This window comes from Lepisosteus oculatus, chromosome 6 (assembly GCF_040954835.1).
Source record: "Lepisosteus oculatus isolate fLepOcu1 chromosome 6, fLepOcu1.hap2, whole genome shotgun sequence".
NCBI lineage: Eukaryota > Metazoa > Chordata > Actinopteri > Semionotiformes > Lepisosteidae > Lepisosteus > Lepisosteus oculatus.
In genome coordinates this window covers 16,914,666-16,931,019 of record NC_090701.1, presented here as the reverse complement: position 1 = coordinate 16,931,019, position 16,354 = coordinate 16,914,666, and the positions used below count along the sequence as shown (strand labels likewise).

Genomic DNA, 16,354 nt, shown 5'->3' with positions numbered 1-16,354 from the left:
GTGGTCCACATTCAGAGAAGCCTGCTCTCTGCACCTGACTGCTGCTACTCCTGAGGAATGTCCCAATTAAGCACAGGGCCAATCAGCTGAGCCGTTTTCTGCTTGTGGAATTCCATTTCACAGAAGTGCAATCAGTCAATCAAGGCATCTTGTCTTGCATCGCTAGTAAAGTAAGAGGCTTTTACGAAGCCTCAGTTAGCTCCATCAAAGAAAGTCGAAGGAATTACACTCTTCAGGTTCAGTTTGGCCTCAAGGTTTCGAAACAAGAGAAAAAAGCATGGATGGGATTAGACTACTACATAACGGTTAAATTTGTTGCTTTATTTTGTGGAACAATTTTTACAGTTGCTTAAGAAGTGAAGAAGGTGATGACGGTGGGTGGGCGCTGTAATTTACAATTACATCTAACCGTGTTGATTATACTGTACATCTGTGTAACAGTTTTTAAACTTGTTGATGTTCTTAATGTTCTTTTAATTACCAGCCTCATTAAAAACAAATTTCATATATTGCAGACTTGCCTTGTAAAAAAAAAATAAAACAATCTGTGAAAAATGCTGTAGCTTGCATGAGCCTAAAATGAAAGTGGCTACACAGCAAGGGTTTTGCTTCTTTTTTAAAAGAGTTAGTAGTCACAAAATTAAAATGATGAAGAAGCCTCACGTTGTAATCTGAAGCCACACATTCTTCTGTGTCCCAAACTGATATTGAAAATGATTTTTCCTTTGGTTTAATTGGCGAAGTTTAAGTGTACATCTGAAAAAAAAGTTTATTTATGACAGAAAGAAAACTGACCTTGATATTCACAATAACAAATTGAGTCCCCTAATGGTCTATACTGATTAATTAGAGTGTATCATCCACTTTTAATTAATCATACACTTGATAAAGAGGTACACCTGAAGGTCACAGCATTCCAAAAAGAAGGGTTACTGAAAAACACTTGAGTTCAGAGAAGGATCCAGCTGTAATAACGATCCACACTGGTGTTGTCCTGACAGCTCCAGTACTGCAATTTGTTCCATAGACAGCAGTACTGTCTCATCTTAAATTGTATTTACACACATAGTCTTGAGAAGTGTGATATAGCACACCAAGAAGCCAGTTTCAGGTCAATGAAGATAACATAACTCTTGAGATGAGAGGGAGATTATTACTCTGCGTCTGGTCTTATTGGAAGAAGAATTAGTAATGTATAATTCCTTTTTAGATGCAGGTTTACAAATTTGACTTTTTATCAACATAAATGTATAAATATTCAGTGTTATTAACTGCATCTTGTTAAGGGGGGTGTATTTGTAACAGTATAAATGCATTTAAACACAGCGGTACTTACTTGTGTTTCTATTGTCATAAATGCTCTTTTAATTCTTACTGTTTACTTTTGTTTAGCACAGCAAATACAATACACAACCAGATTGTGCTGGGTTTATTGGAAACCACTCAGTTTATAATCATTCTTACATAATTGTATTAATTCATCTTATTGTGCTTACTTGTTTGTTTTCTTGTACATATCTAGTTGAAACATCATACAGTACACACAGTAGTAAGTCATCCTGGACAGGACACCCCACTGTGATTAACACTTTTGCAGTTCTTCTGGTAAACAAAGGTATTTTTGTAGTGGATGACATCCATATTCATCCATGTTAAGTGAGGCACATGACAAACCTTGTGGAACTGTATACAACCTATTTGTCCAAGTGCCCCACAGATATGTATAAATTGGCTATATTTTAATCTAAAAAAAGATTAAGTTTTTGTGAGTTAATTATCGCCATTGTTTTAAAAAGGTCGGGCTTTGGTACAGCATACTTGTTCTCTTACTAATGTACAATTACTGTTGCTTGTCACCTGTTATGTTTTTTTGGCAAATAGAGGTTCTATACTGTAGTTTAAGACAAAGGGCTTTAGTAAATTACAGGAAAAAGAAAGAGGAAATGTTCTCAGAAATACATTTGGTGTTATGAATGTCTGTTTATTTAATTTTGGTTGGTGTTAAGGGCCATATTAAATTGGTAAAACAGTGTTCTTCAGAACTTAGATTGGATCCACACCAGAGCTTTAGTAAAAAAGTAGGTTAAAGATTAATTTCTAGCTATATATTGTTCTCCCAGGAATGTCTCTAAATAAAACAGACGTGCGCTGAGTGCAGTCTAATTAGAAAGTCCAAAGATAGTCTAAACAGTTTAAAGTGTGTCAGTTTATGGAAGCATGTGTTTTTAAACTCTATAAAATGTAAGTCTCTTGACAAGAGAGACATATCAAAATATGTGTATGAAAGCATATATTTATATATTTTTGACTGGACTTCAAAATTATGGGGACATCTGGAAATGAACTGAAGTAAAAGTAAATGAGGAATCAGCATAAACTATCAATTAAAATGGACATTTATTAACATTCTCCAACAAATGTGTAAAGGAGACTGCATTGTGGTGGCATTTCATTACATACTCCTTTTAACCAAAATGTCCTACTATAAATTTTGCTTTTAATTTTCTTACAAGCTTATCTGATAACATTTCAATTGAATTATTGGTGACTATAAACTTGGAAGGCCATTGCATCAATTTGAAAACCTTATTGTGCTTTTCATATTTTAAGTAATTTACATACTGCATGTTAAATATACAAACTGTTTTGGTGATTGCCACTGCACTAGAAAAACACTTCATTACAACCTTCAGGATTTACCTGGAGGCAGTACATGTGATTCAGATATTTCATTATCAGTTCTTACAAGTTCATCAAGTTCCACAGTTGCCTTTGCAAAGAGCCCATAATAATGAAAATGAATTGCTCGGCGCAGTAAGGAAAACTGCATTTCCACAGCACTTTGACTTCAGGAAATTAGAAAACACCACAACACAGTTTGGTTGGAAAACTCTCAAGCGAAATGCAGAGGGAAACACCAGTATCCCATCCTTGTTGTCCATAATGGATATAATATTTTGCCCAAAGAGCACCATAATTATCTTTAGAAATTCAGGGTTTTTAAAATACTCCTTATCTCTGGTTTTTATTTTGTACCGCAAACCATTAATGATTAGTGGGAAATCATACAATAATTATGATTTTTGGAAGCTACATTTGTTTCGTTGTAAATATTGTTCCTTAAAATGATTACAATATTTGAAACCTTATACCAAATATAACAGCTGCTAGAGCCCCTAAAAGAAGGAACGTGAATAGAGGACGTCAGACCCTTTACTTTGCTTCTCTAGATAAAAACGATCATGCAGTGGAAGTACTGGACAGGCAACGTCAACCCCCAGGGAGTGTCAAAGGCATGTCTGCAAAACAGAATGTGAGTGAAAAAAGACAAATCAAATCTTCACGTCAGCACCTGTCTGTTCAAAATTGTTAATGGCTCTGATGCAGAAGAATTAATAGAAAATTCAGGAATGGGTCTGAAGTGTTTGTCCAGGGGCACCATTGGAGTAGAGGCAGGTTTTCTCCATTATGAAGTTTAATGTCAGAATGCAGACTTGGACGAATTCATTTTGGATGGCAATAGAACAAAAAAGGCTACTAATGTCTCCCTTGGATTGAATACAGCATTGTTTGCAGTGAATACATTTAAAAGGTCCTGGAATGGAGCCGTCACATATTAGTAGTAGTAGCTATTAGTCCAGTGTATCATCTGAGAGGTCAGTATGGACTGCAGGGCTGCTGGACTGCTGAGAAAGGGAAAATCATCTTTATCTGAGCGTTTGCTGTGCTCAGTTTTATTAGTCTTTTTATGGGATGAACTGAAGCTGGGGATGGGTGAAGAAATTGTCCCCACTGATCTTTAGGCTTCCTTGTATTTCACACTTAAAGTAAACCATTAACTTCCTAGCAGCTCCCCTCTCTGAAGGACAACTAAGCAATATGTCTTCTGTTTGTTCATGTCTGATCGAATTAGACTGGGAAACAAGCTGAAACTTCATGTATTTACTTCAGAATTTTAATAGAGAAGAATGTCCACAATCCTCTCACAGGGAATGCTTTATATTCGCAGAGGTGCAATTTTAATACTGTACTCTGCATTTTACAACATATTGGTACCAGGCTTGATTTTGATTTCATCTTTTGTTAACCAATACTCTAATGCTTTTAATCCACTTGGGGTGGTTTTAATTCATTTTAATTGTTTTACATTCCAGTCTTTAATAAGGCTTTTAAAATGTTGCCATAAATGTTGAGTTTATATTAGTCAAGATATATTGTACAAACAGTGATCTTTTTTCATTTTGGCCTTGAGAGAAAGAATGTTGTGCCTTTGGAAAATAAATATACAGAGTACACAGTGAGAGGAGCATTGCGAGTCACTAATTGATTAGAAGTCAAGAAAGACCTCATCAAGCTGAGCAACTACATAATGATTCCTTGTGTAGCTCAGGTCAGTCATCTGTCATCTGAATTCCTGTAACTTTGTGATGCTTTTACGGCCAGTGAGTTCAGTCTAGATGCACTGTAGAAAAGGTCTGTGCTTCATACACTTATATAAATATAATTTCTTGGTCTGATTAACAAAGGAGAGCTGCAGTTCTGTCTTGTTAAAATAGCACTTTTCCTTTACAGTAAAACTGGGAATTTGCTGTGTACTATACAAATACTGTACTTTTCAACCAGTCTCACTGGTAATGCTCCTTTAGGACTTGTGACATTTGTTCTAGTAATATTAGTAGTATGTGGTAGGAGACTGTATTGGAGTACTGCTAATATAACTAAATTGAATAGAACACTGACAAAACACTTTGTGTACCTGAATGACAACATGGTACATGATATTAGAGGTTTGTGAAATGCAGTGTCCTCTTACATATAATGCACAGGATAAAATTATAACAACACCAGGGCTATGAGGATCCACCAGTTATGATGATTATGTTTGGCAATGTGCTCCTACACTTTTTATTATATATAGGGCAGAAAAAAAACCCATCAATTATACAGTATTCCAACTGTTGGTTTTCTGCAACCAGTTTCCAGATAGACTTCAGGTTGAGATCTACTGGGGTTTTTCAGTTGTCACTAAAAGCAGGACTAAATTGAGGGTGAGAATAAGTGACTACGGTTGAGCATTGCTTTACTTGTCTTTGCATATTGACTGTGTGTGATGGGTTCATTTCTGTCCCAGGTTAGTTTTCAGCTGCCACCCACCCACACAAACTTGGGTGATTATAATTCAGTTCACTTTTGCTAACCAAAATTAAAAAGAGGCAAAAAAAACCCAACAGGGAACCAATCTGTTGCATCAGCCTAGTTAAAAATGGTAATGTTAGGGAAGTGAAAGCATTAAAGAAAATGTTCAAACTTTTGTCTTTCAAATAAAATATACAAGTGTTAAGCTTAAGAAAGAGGTTTGAAAGCTGGGTCTTATATCATCCAGTTAAAATGGAGTTCCCCCCATGTTCATGTCAAGAGCTTTGAAAAGTACTCCATAAAATAATAATGATGTTGATTTTGTGGCACAGCTTTCCCTATTATGAGACACGTACTTGGTATAAGATTTAGATCTCAAAATCAATAGCCGGGTGCTCTTTTTAGTTGTAATACAAAACAGAATTTTTTCTAGCTTTTTACATTTATGTTCAGGTTGCCTGGGATTTGAAGTTTACTGCCCAGAAGCACTGGGGAGTTTTTCTTACTATGAGTTATGGTGCGTTTGAAGTGGAGCTGAAAAGGCAAGTCATCACTAACATATGGTGCCCATTAACGCCCTGTCCTTTAAATGATGTGGTTAAACAAAATGTTTTTGCCGTGTGAAAATTTATGAAGCGAAACCCGGTCTTAGTCTGAAAAACAGAACAAATTCTATTATAACTTTCGATTGCTAGAGCAGTAAAGATTGAGGGATTTTATGGAGAGGACTATGACTTTAATGAACTGCAAAGAGTCTTTCCCTGTTTGCTGGCATCATTATTTTATTTTTTGGTTTGAAAAGTATAGGCACTAATTCTAGAAAGTCCTTATTTTCTCATATGGTGTGTAGAGTATTTCCTATATGCAAAACACTGCAGAATCCATTTATTTCCTTGAATTTCTTGCAACATTAAGTTTTATAAGCATCGTATGTGGAAACATATATCCATAAAACCCTTTTGTCTATGTTGATTCAAATGGGAACAGCAGTAACATAAAATATGAGTTACAAATATATACAAATCTTAATTGTGTCATAAATTATTTTTAATGTTGATATTGTTCTAAACTAAACTCACTTTATAAATATGTGTAATCTATGCATTGGTATGTAATTAGTGGTGTTAGATTACAAATAATAAATTATTTAAAACACTAACATGGAGAGGAGGTTAACAACAGTGAAAAAGTGCACAGGGTTCCCATCTGTCCCAATTCAAGTAAATGTATTACTCCTGGCAGCCAGACAAATTTAATCACCACTCAGCATGAACTATTCAAAGTATGCAGTACACAGAGCAATAAAGGTAGAAAAAAGCATTTTCATTTTAAATTTAATGACAAGTACTGCAGTATAATAATAAACCAATATAAAAGCTCTTTGAAAAAGCTTTCCTCTGCATCTCTGTAAAAACAATTTTACATAAAATTCTATTACTATTGTAAGACAGTACTGTATGTTCTCCATCACTTGACCAATTTGAAGGAAGACGGTTGGGTTAAAAATAAATATGCAACACTTGTAATTCAACAAATTGAGACATCACTAGAAGAGGAAAAAATCTTTTGCAAGGCACTGAATGTCACTACTTCTTTAATCTATTTGTCTTTGTAGTCAAAAAGAAGTTACTGCTGTTTTTTAATTGTTTATTTTGCTTACTATATTAAAAAAAATGTGTATTGTATTTCTATTGTGGTGAAGTCAGTCCAAATAAGTCTTGAGAGCTCAGGTGATGGAATTACTGCTTCACTTTGAGGGAAATAAGGTGAAAGGAATTGATTAAATAAAAAAATTGTGATTAACAAAGGAATGAGGATTGTCTTGTCACTCTTGAGGCCAATGGATGGTGATGTAAATTCATGTCCACAACTGAGTCCCAAACACTTCCATTTTAACAACTAAGGTGCAATTAGAAAAAAGCAGAGGCCGCTGATCATTTCTGCTCTAGGCAGTGAGAATTATGCTAAGGCATTCAAGAAATTTCAGAAAAAACAACAACTCTACAGCTTCCTTTTTTTTATTTAGAGAAATATCTTCTTTCTCTATGGGAACGTTATGAAAACGTGTTAGGGGAAAATCAATTGCGAAATTCAATGATCATTTCTGTCTTGTGACGTTTGATGACAAATTGACAAATCTTTCGATTGTGGCACACTCCTATTTATCATACTTTCTGTTTTCACAGGTTATGGACAAGCTGGTCCGATGTCCCAGAGAGCTGGCTATGACTCAATAGCTTGTGCAGTCTCAGGTCTCATGCACATCACTGGTCCTGAGGTGAGACATTTTGTTTGCATTTAAATTGTTGTTTTGAAGTTTGTGATGTCCATAGCAGTACACAATCCACTATGTAATAAGAATCTACTTGTAGATTGTAACCATCTGAATGTAATGTAAATTACTCTGCAACTGTATGCTAGATCCTACGGCCTTAGTAAATATAAAACTGAATTTGCTGTTGCATTTCAGTACCGTTTGGAGTCTCTCTTGTCAGCGAATTAACAGTTTTCTGTGTATTCATAATCTGTGCATCAGGGTCTTATTTCCAAGACCTTGAAAAAGCCAGAAAAAGCTTAAAAAAATCTGTATAACCCAGTATTTAAAAAAAGAGAACTATTTTCAAGCTGTATTTTTATTTTTGCCTTACAGCAATATCTAGGTGGTTCATATGCTATATTTTTGCCAGTTCGCTGTATGCAACGTTGTTTTAATAATTGTGTTCATGCTAATGTTGTAGTGTATATAATAGATAAAGATCACTCACGTACGTGATCTGAATGCACTAGTTCACTAATATATACGTTACATATAACTTTTGAAATGTGTTGTCAGTATCTGCTTGCTTTTCTGAATTTTTTGTTTTAATTCCAGTGTTTTAGTTTTAGTGATGAGGGCAGAAATATAAAGTTTTTAATTTATTTAAATTGTATTGAAAACAACAAATCACTTTTTAAAATAAGATTTTTAAGAGAGGCTGTAAACAAAAGGAAGAAATGTTTGTGTAAAGAGTAATTTGTCTGTTTCACTACAGAGTGTGAAATAGTCCCCTGGACTGACTCCATACTTTTTTGGACGTTATGTACTTGGATCAAACCTCTTCTCAATATTTGTGATCCAGACTGAAGAGGATTAGCTTGTTACCCTGTCTTTATACACCCCTGTATGAATCACTTGTGAACAAGAATCATTGTTGCTTTTCTGTAAGCTATTTCTAAGGCTGTAATACTGTATCTTTCCTTTGGTATGGTGACAAGAACTGAACATTATATTGTAAATGAGATCTTACGTGTTGAAGGCACTTCAGCATAGTTTTCCTGGATTTAAAGTCCTCTCTTTTTGCTTTTTCACATTCTGGATGAGGACATAGACAAATGTAGTTACTGATTCGAATACATTAGTGAAACAAGGCCCTTTATTTCTAAACCCAGGTCGATTATATTAAAATGCAATTGTTTTGGCAGCATTTTTAGAGTTATACTTTTGCTATAATTTCCATTACTTGACTAATAACTGAAGTAAGACTTGCCTGTACTTTCCTTGTTCGGTTCTGTACACCTGACTGGTGTTACATCTGCAGTGCGCCAGTCTCTGGGTCCCATTCTAAGAGCTGATTTGTTCATTTTTGTTACACTTCGGTAGCAATGTTATGGTTAAACTGCATTATTGCAATGTATATATTCTGCTTTCTTCCTTCTGTTTGTTTATGAACAATATGAAAAGGTAACATATTGTGGTAACGGTTTCCTGTCACATCTGTTTCCTTAATTATATCCTGGTTGTTGGAAATGATTAAGGTAATAAGAGCATCTTAACTATCTGGTACCTTTGTGAATCTTCTCTTTTGAGCTGCTTCTCAATGCTCAGATGCTCAGGAACTATTGAATCTACATTTACTGTAAAAACAGATTCCTGCAATGGGCTGTCTTTTTTATGCTACAGTAACTGCACAGCTGACATTTAGGATTAACAATTTTTGTAGATTTGTCAATTGCCATGTAACTGCCTGTATAACATGCATTAACTTAGATTTTCATTTTTAAATCTCAAGATTGTTTGCTGTTCCCTATTTTTATCCTCAGCAGTTTCATAACTGTGGTACAATTTATTTAATAAATGATCACACTTGTCATCTCTTTCACTTTCCTATGAATTTCACACTGTCACCTCTAAAAAGGGCTAAAAGCCAATGGCAGACTATTGCGACATTTTCTTGAGATTATGGCCTGACGTTATTTTATTTATTATTTTTGTTTGGGAAGGGGGCATTCTGTCCTCTCTGTGAAACCTTATTTTTCCTGATTTTTACATAGGATGTTAGCGGCTAGCTGGGATTTTCAGTATTCACTTTGAGTCGTTTCGTCTTTGACTGCAAGGGCTTAGTCCCTGCTGTAAACATTGCACTGGTGTGCTAAACACACGGTGAGCTACAGTAAGTGTAAATTACCGAACATAAAAACAGATACAAAATGAATGGAACATGTGACCTGCTGGTCACAAGATAAATACTCAGGTCAAAATGAAAAACAAATCAATATTCCAAAATGGCTTATGCCTTGTTTTCTAGTATTTGTTTTTCTTATTTTCTTTTTGCTTGTTTTCCCAAGCAGAGCTGGGCTAGCTAGTCTGGACAAGCTCTACTTTCACCCTCCATCCCAACTGTGTTTTATCAACTGTAGCACAATCTGCCAAACACTTTTACTGCATAAGGTCGCTGTCAGGTGTCTGGAGGAACATATTTTGGATCTGACAGAAAAAATGACCAAACCTTATGTAAAACATAAACCTATGATTCAGTTTTCTTGGTATTTTTACAGAGATCTTACTGTTATAACACAAATGATATAATTTTGGATTTCTGCCTCTTTCCATAGGTAATCCTTACAGCAATGTACAATAATTCTAGGGCACTTTAAAAAGTTGAGTTGCTCAGGAATATCCAAATGTTTAAATTTTACTTCAAAAGTATTCTATTACATTAGATAAAAAAGTGAGCATCCTTGGGAGTTTTTGCAAAAACTGCCCGCTTATCTTATTCTGGCACAAGGGCCAAGAATTGAGGTGGTCAAAGAATTGTACTAATTTTTAACTAGAACTAAACTAATTGCAGTAAAATCATTAAGTCTGTATACAGAATCAGAGAGAAAATGGTAGCAGACAGGTGAGGAAACAAAAGCAATAAGTACTCTGAGATTACTGTACTTCTAGATAATGTGTGCACTAAACAGACTGAACTCTAGGCTAAGTGAGGCACTGTTTGTTTTAAATTCATTAAAACTCTGATTTATGCTGATTTATTTGTTAGTGATATATTAATTCTGAATAGGGAATTATGTTTCTATTTGTTTAGTATAATTTTTCTAGAGAGACTTAGTACTGTAAGACCATTTATAGGATAAGAAACAGGAGTTCTGTGTCCCATGTACCACTTACAGTATTGTAAATATCTATATATAACCATGAACATTGTGAGTTAATGTAAGTAAATATTTGTCATTTTTAAGTTTGCCAACAGGTACATTATCATTTAGATATTGTATAGAATTGTTAATAGCAGCTGGTGTCAGGAACCAGCTTTTTACCTAAATCATTACATATTAATTGTCCAGTGGTTGTCACTGTCATGTACTGTATGTCCATGTGTTTTGTTTTACTTTGTAAATAACCAAAGCTTATTTTAACTTTCTTTTTCCAGTGCTGAGGTACATGTTCACCCTGGTACTGTCATTTTTGTATGAAGAAATTGGGTATGATTTTAAAATCTGGATTGACTTTTAAACCTCATGTACAGAATATTGTATCCAGTATTCCATACCAGAAACAATGTCAACTTGTTTGCTATATGATCTACTGTGTGTCCTGTTCATGTTTTTCATGGATTCATTATTGTAATGTACCATTTGCATGAGAACTAACCGGACACAATATATTCAGAATTCATACCCAAGTGGACATCACACCTGTCTTGGAAGTTCTTGCACCAGTGTCTTGTTAGAGTTTGAGTTGCTTTTACATTTGCTTGGTACCTTAGTATATAGCTGGTACAGTATCTGTTTACTCCCCTCCATACTGTACAACCTTTACTGAGTTCATTCTGCTTCGCTATATAATCTTGTTGTTCGTCTGCACTCTGTTGGCGACAGTATATTTTGTTGCTATACCACAAATCTCTGGAAATCCAACCATAAACAAATCAAGGATTCAAACACATGGGATATTTTTGTTAACTGGCGTGAACACATACCTTGTTTTTTGTTATTGATTTTTCTTCTGTTTAATTTGTTTTCATATAGCAACTTTCCAATTTTAATTTTACTTTTATGGTGACATGAGCTTTTTATTTCTTATGAAATGCTTTGTGGTGGTTTTCAAAAGTGCTTCAGAATATAAACTAGCAATCTCACCATTTCTACTTTACTGGAATTCAGTTTACAGCTCCATGGCATTACAAAGTATATTCTTTCTATTTCTAAATGCTGTTTCTCCTCAGGGATAATGATTTTGTACTGACTCTTCCTCTGAAAAATAAGAGATAAGTCATAAACCAGAACCTGGCAAACGTTTACAAAGCTGAAATTTCACTTTGCACAATTTTCTAAAATAGTTAATACTCTGTCATTTTTCCCCATAAACATTGTTAGTAAAAACCGTCTGCATTTTAACCATCTTCTGAATTCCTTGCCCTTGACTAGCCTGGTCAGGTGACAGAAGCAGCCATTGCATTAATGTCAAAACCTGTTATTCTTACTCATTTAGGATTAGTCTAAATGTGGGGGTCATTATATGTAATAAAAATAATGACATGTTTGGAATTACCAGGTATTTTTATTGTACACCAACCCATTTAGACACACATATATTTATAGGTGTAGAAGTGTTGAAATTGTAAGATTCGCTTTGTAAGATTTACTTGGGAATGTTGTCACACTTTTCACAAAAAAAAGTCTGGTCTGGAAACAATCCAAAGAAGCGCAACCTGGGACATTGTCAGAATGCCCGACTCAGGCAGGTTTTTTAAACTTCTTTTCAATTGAATGTATTTAAGTTTGAACAGTAAACCAAATGTGAAAGTACAACTTTCCATTATTCTAGTCTCTCTTAGCCTGTTGAAACCCTTTTCAAGAAATATTTTTTCAGTAAAGACCCTCCAAATATGAACAGAAATTAAATGAACTTATATATTCAATCCATTTTCTATCTGCTTCATCCTCTTCAGGCCTCTGCCCCGGCAAGCAGTGGGTAAAAACCTGGACAGGATGCCCCTTAATCTCAGGGCGCTCAAATCTCAGTTTATTCAGAATGTTTCTGCTTATATAATATTAATTTTGAATTTCAGGTCACTGAAAGGTCAATTCAGATTTCATTGTTCTGCTACACTATCTCTGAGTACTAATTTGACATAGTACCCATGTTTCCAGGGACACTGGGTACAATTTCAGAGGATCCCCAGTTTTCTCTGAAACAAAAAGTCAAGAACCGATGTGCTAAAGTGTATTCTCCATTTCAAAAGGCTTTTGGTATCCCTTCTTATTCAGTATTAGTTGGAAACTACACCCTGCTATTACTGCATCAAGAGGTCTAATTCACTTCTGTATCTTTGGCTTTTGTCCTTCGCACTGTTTTTCTTTCTAATGTGCTTTTGACTAGACAAATTATTGTGTTTTTAAGAAAATTATTTAATTACTTCATACTGAACAAAGAAGTATTCTTAAATAATGGCGATTTCAGTGAAATCTGGGGGAAAAAAGGAAAGATGTGGGTGTTGGAGTACGCACGGATGCATATTAAATTTTCCTCCTCTGTTTTCTGTCATGTTGAAAAAGAGATGACAGCTAGGTCTGATCGCATGTGTGAATGGAGCAGAAGTCATTTCAGAAACTGTTTCTATTGTTTTCATAGTTTGGTCAGCTTTTGTAGAAAGGCCAGTGTTTATGGTATAGTCTTTCTGAAACACATAAGACAGCAATTTTATCATGGTCTTTTCAGCTGATCCTGTCAAAACCCATATGCACTTAAAATTAATCCAATGTTGTTACACATTCCTCCATTTTCAGTAATGTTCTGTGGTATTCTGAATATAATCTCTGGATCTACACTAAATCCTTGTTCACTGTTTAGTCTCAGGAAAACATGTTCTTGACAGCTTAAGTCCTTGGGGAAAAGTGATGCAGAAATTAAAGAAATACATTTGAGCCAACACAGAATTCAATGTGGATTATTTTAAAGTCAGTCATATTATAGACCATTTTTGAAACTGATCAATTATATTAACAATCCACATATTTAACACCTTGAATGACATCAGGTCTTTGTTTAATGAAATACTCAAGTAATGATTTTACTGAAGTGGAAACACATTTAACAAGGTAAAGTCTGGAACACTTAGTGGAAAAATGCTTTCTATTCTCACTTAGAAATAGCTTCTACCTAGGTCTCCTGGTTCCTGTGTCACTGTTGATTCTGAAATAAATTCTTTTGAGTGATGTTGCCAATGCCTTTGATGATTACCAATACTCTGAATCAGGAATTTCTTTTGTAACAGATAATTTTAAATAGAATGTTCTAAATGGGGTCTTACTAGTGTATTGTACAAATCTACAATTTTATCTATCCATTCTCACAATCTGATTGCCTTTTAATTGCTTTCCTAAATGGCCTAAATCATGAAAACAATGTCAAAATAAACACCTCTTGATCATAAGAAAAAGCTCTTAAAAGCTTAAAAGTGCTTAAAGCTCTGTTTCCTCATCTTAAAATTAAATCACATCTTTTACAATTTTAATATTTCTTGGGTTAAATCTATGAGCTTATGTAGTAAAGATATGTTTCAAAGTGCATACTGGGTTAGGGTGATTTTGTGTATGGGTGCTACGTGAGCAATTTCAAAGTCAGTCAATTGGGTTTTTAAGAGTTTTGATTACAAACTATGAATAATACTTGTATTCTACTGTACCTTCAGTTAGGTTGGAAGTGCTCTGTGATACCACCACCACCACCTGACAAATAAATCAGATGGCCACAGGATCATAGGAAAAGTAACCAATACTTAACAAAAAAAAGTTAAGTAAAAAAATAAACAGATCTTCAGGGTAGGTATTTTAAGAAATGGTAAGAAAAAGAGAGAATATAAGAATACAAATATCCTCTATTAACTTACAATACAAAAAAAAGATGCATCCAAGACTATCTTCCTCGCCACCAGTGCCACCATCATACCCTAGGCTCCTCCCCCAGGCCCCCTGATTGACAAGCAGCCTCCATTTTAGCCAAGTGAAGGCCCAGCTCTGTAACCTGATACAAAATGGAGGCACAACAAACAAGGACAGACTGTGGATCCATAAACGTAAGACAAAACAGGACCATTGAACAACAAATAACCTCAATAGAGGTCATGAGAGAAAGGCCTTCACTGCTAGTCACATGCTCCTAATACTTGTAAAATGTATGCTTCCTTACCTGTAATACTTAATTTACAAATCCATTTTTTCTTGGCCAAATGTATTTTTTATCAGTTTCTTCCTCTGTAAAGATTTAAACTAAATGTCAATACTTCAGTCATTTACTCAAACAGAGTAAATTGTCATCCATGTTTTTGTGTATGTTATGCTTTTTGTGAGCTGTTTGTGAGACATTCTGCTTTCTTGAAATTCTGAAGTTGTGTTTTAGACCTGCACAGTTTTAAAATATGATTAAAACATATACTGTGAGTTCTCCCATTTATGTTTTCCTTGCTTAGTCCTCATTGTCTGTAAAAACTACTGTAGATCAACACAGGTATTCACACTAGTAGGTAAGAGTAAGAAGCCATCATTACCAGTTCAGTTTCAGCTGCTGACTTTCTTGATGGTCTTTCCCAATGCGTTCATTATAAAATCATAAGATTGTGTTATAATGTTAAGATGTGCTATAACTGCTATCTGCCTTTTTTTGTAGAAGTCTGACTCATGCACATTATGAGTCCCTTGATTCATCTTGGTCAAGTTTGTGTGGCTGAATGCTGGTTTTGATATAAAGTTTTACGCCTCAACCTCCACCTTCCATCTTTCCCGTCACACTGTAATATGATGCTCTCCCAGCATTGATTAACAGCATTGCTTTCTTTTAGTCATGTTTCTGTGATTCCAGTTACATCATGCATCTTTGAATACTATTGTGGTGACATCTATCCATTGCATTTTGCTCATAATGCTCCTGGCATTTAGTCATAAGCGTTTAATTGTCTAGTCCTTAGATGTTTTCCCCACTGGGATCTCTTCTTCTCTATTCTCTGTGACGCTCCCTTGCAGATTTACTTGATGCTTTCCCCTCTTCCATTTGAGTTTAAGTATAATCCATTGTGCCTGTGTAGCCTTTGGCATGGAATCCAACAAGGATCCAGGGAAATACAGATAATCTAAAAGCAATATAGTATTGACATTACAATAATAGCATTCATGTAAGGAAAGCGATGTATAGTCTGTCAAAATGTCAGGGCTCAGGTTCGCATGAGTTGCCATATTCCAAACATCCTTGGATTATGTCAGAAGAATATCAGCATACCCTAAGTCCAGAGAAACTGTCAGCAGATCGGCACTAAAGGATATACTATATACTGTAAATTATGCTTTAATATTATTAATATAATATGGAATGGAATGCACTTCAAAGAGTTCAGTCTTTCATGCCTCCAGAGAGTTATGGGACACTGCTTTGCTCTCTCACTCAGTGACTGATCTAACAGTCATCACAAGGAGTCTAGTTTCTTGTCTGTATAACTTTATTTTCTTGTAAATTCATCTCTTCATGAAGAAGCTGTCTTTTTTTCATTGTGCAAACAGTGCAAAGACTTGGATTAAGTGTGTCTTTAGGATCTTGGAGGTCTCCAGGGCTTTCTAGTATTATTTCAATTACTCAATTGTGTCATTTTTTGTTTTGGCTGAAAAAAAGAAGTTGTATCCATGATCTGAATGCACAAAACTACTTCAGAAAAGTCTAAGTATGTGCCTGAACTCTCTTAATATTGTACGTTAGACTAGTTAGATGTAATTTAGTCAGTCACATAAGCATTAAGACTAATTCCTAGCCTAGAAAGGTTTTGAAATTATGTAGGAGATTGTATGGGACTGCTTTAATCTTGTACTTCATGTGAAGTATACAAAATATCCAAGTGACTACCAACAAGACTGTGGCTGTTTCAGGCAGATATATCTGTTCTGAACAAAATAAAATAAATGATTTATT

The 16,354-nt window shown here is 34.9% G+C and overlaps 1 protein-coding gene across 2 annotated transcripts in view; it reads left to right on the top strand.

Annotated features, from left to right (window-relative positions):
• sugct (succinyl-CoA:glutarate-CoA transferase) overlaps window positions 1-16,354 on the top strand; it is a 202,023-nt gene that overhangs the window by 12,424 nt on the left and 173,245 nt on the right. For both annotated transcript variants that reach the window (XM_015354585.2, XM_006634415.3), the window contains exon 7: window positions 7,323-7,414. In XM_015354585.2, the coding sequence (XP_015210071.2) occupies window positions 7,323-7,414 (92 nt within the window). The remainder of the gene's footprint in view (window positions 1-7,322; window positions 7,415-16,354) is intronic.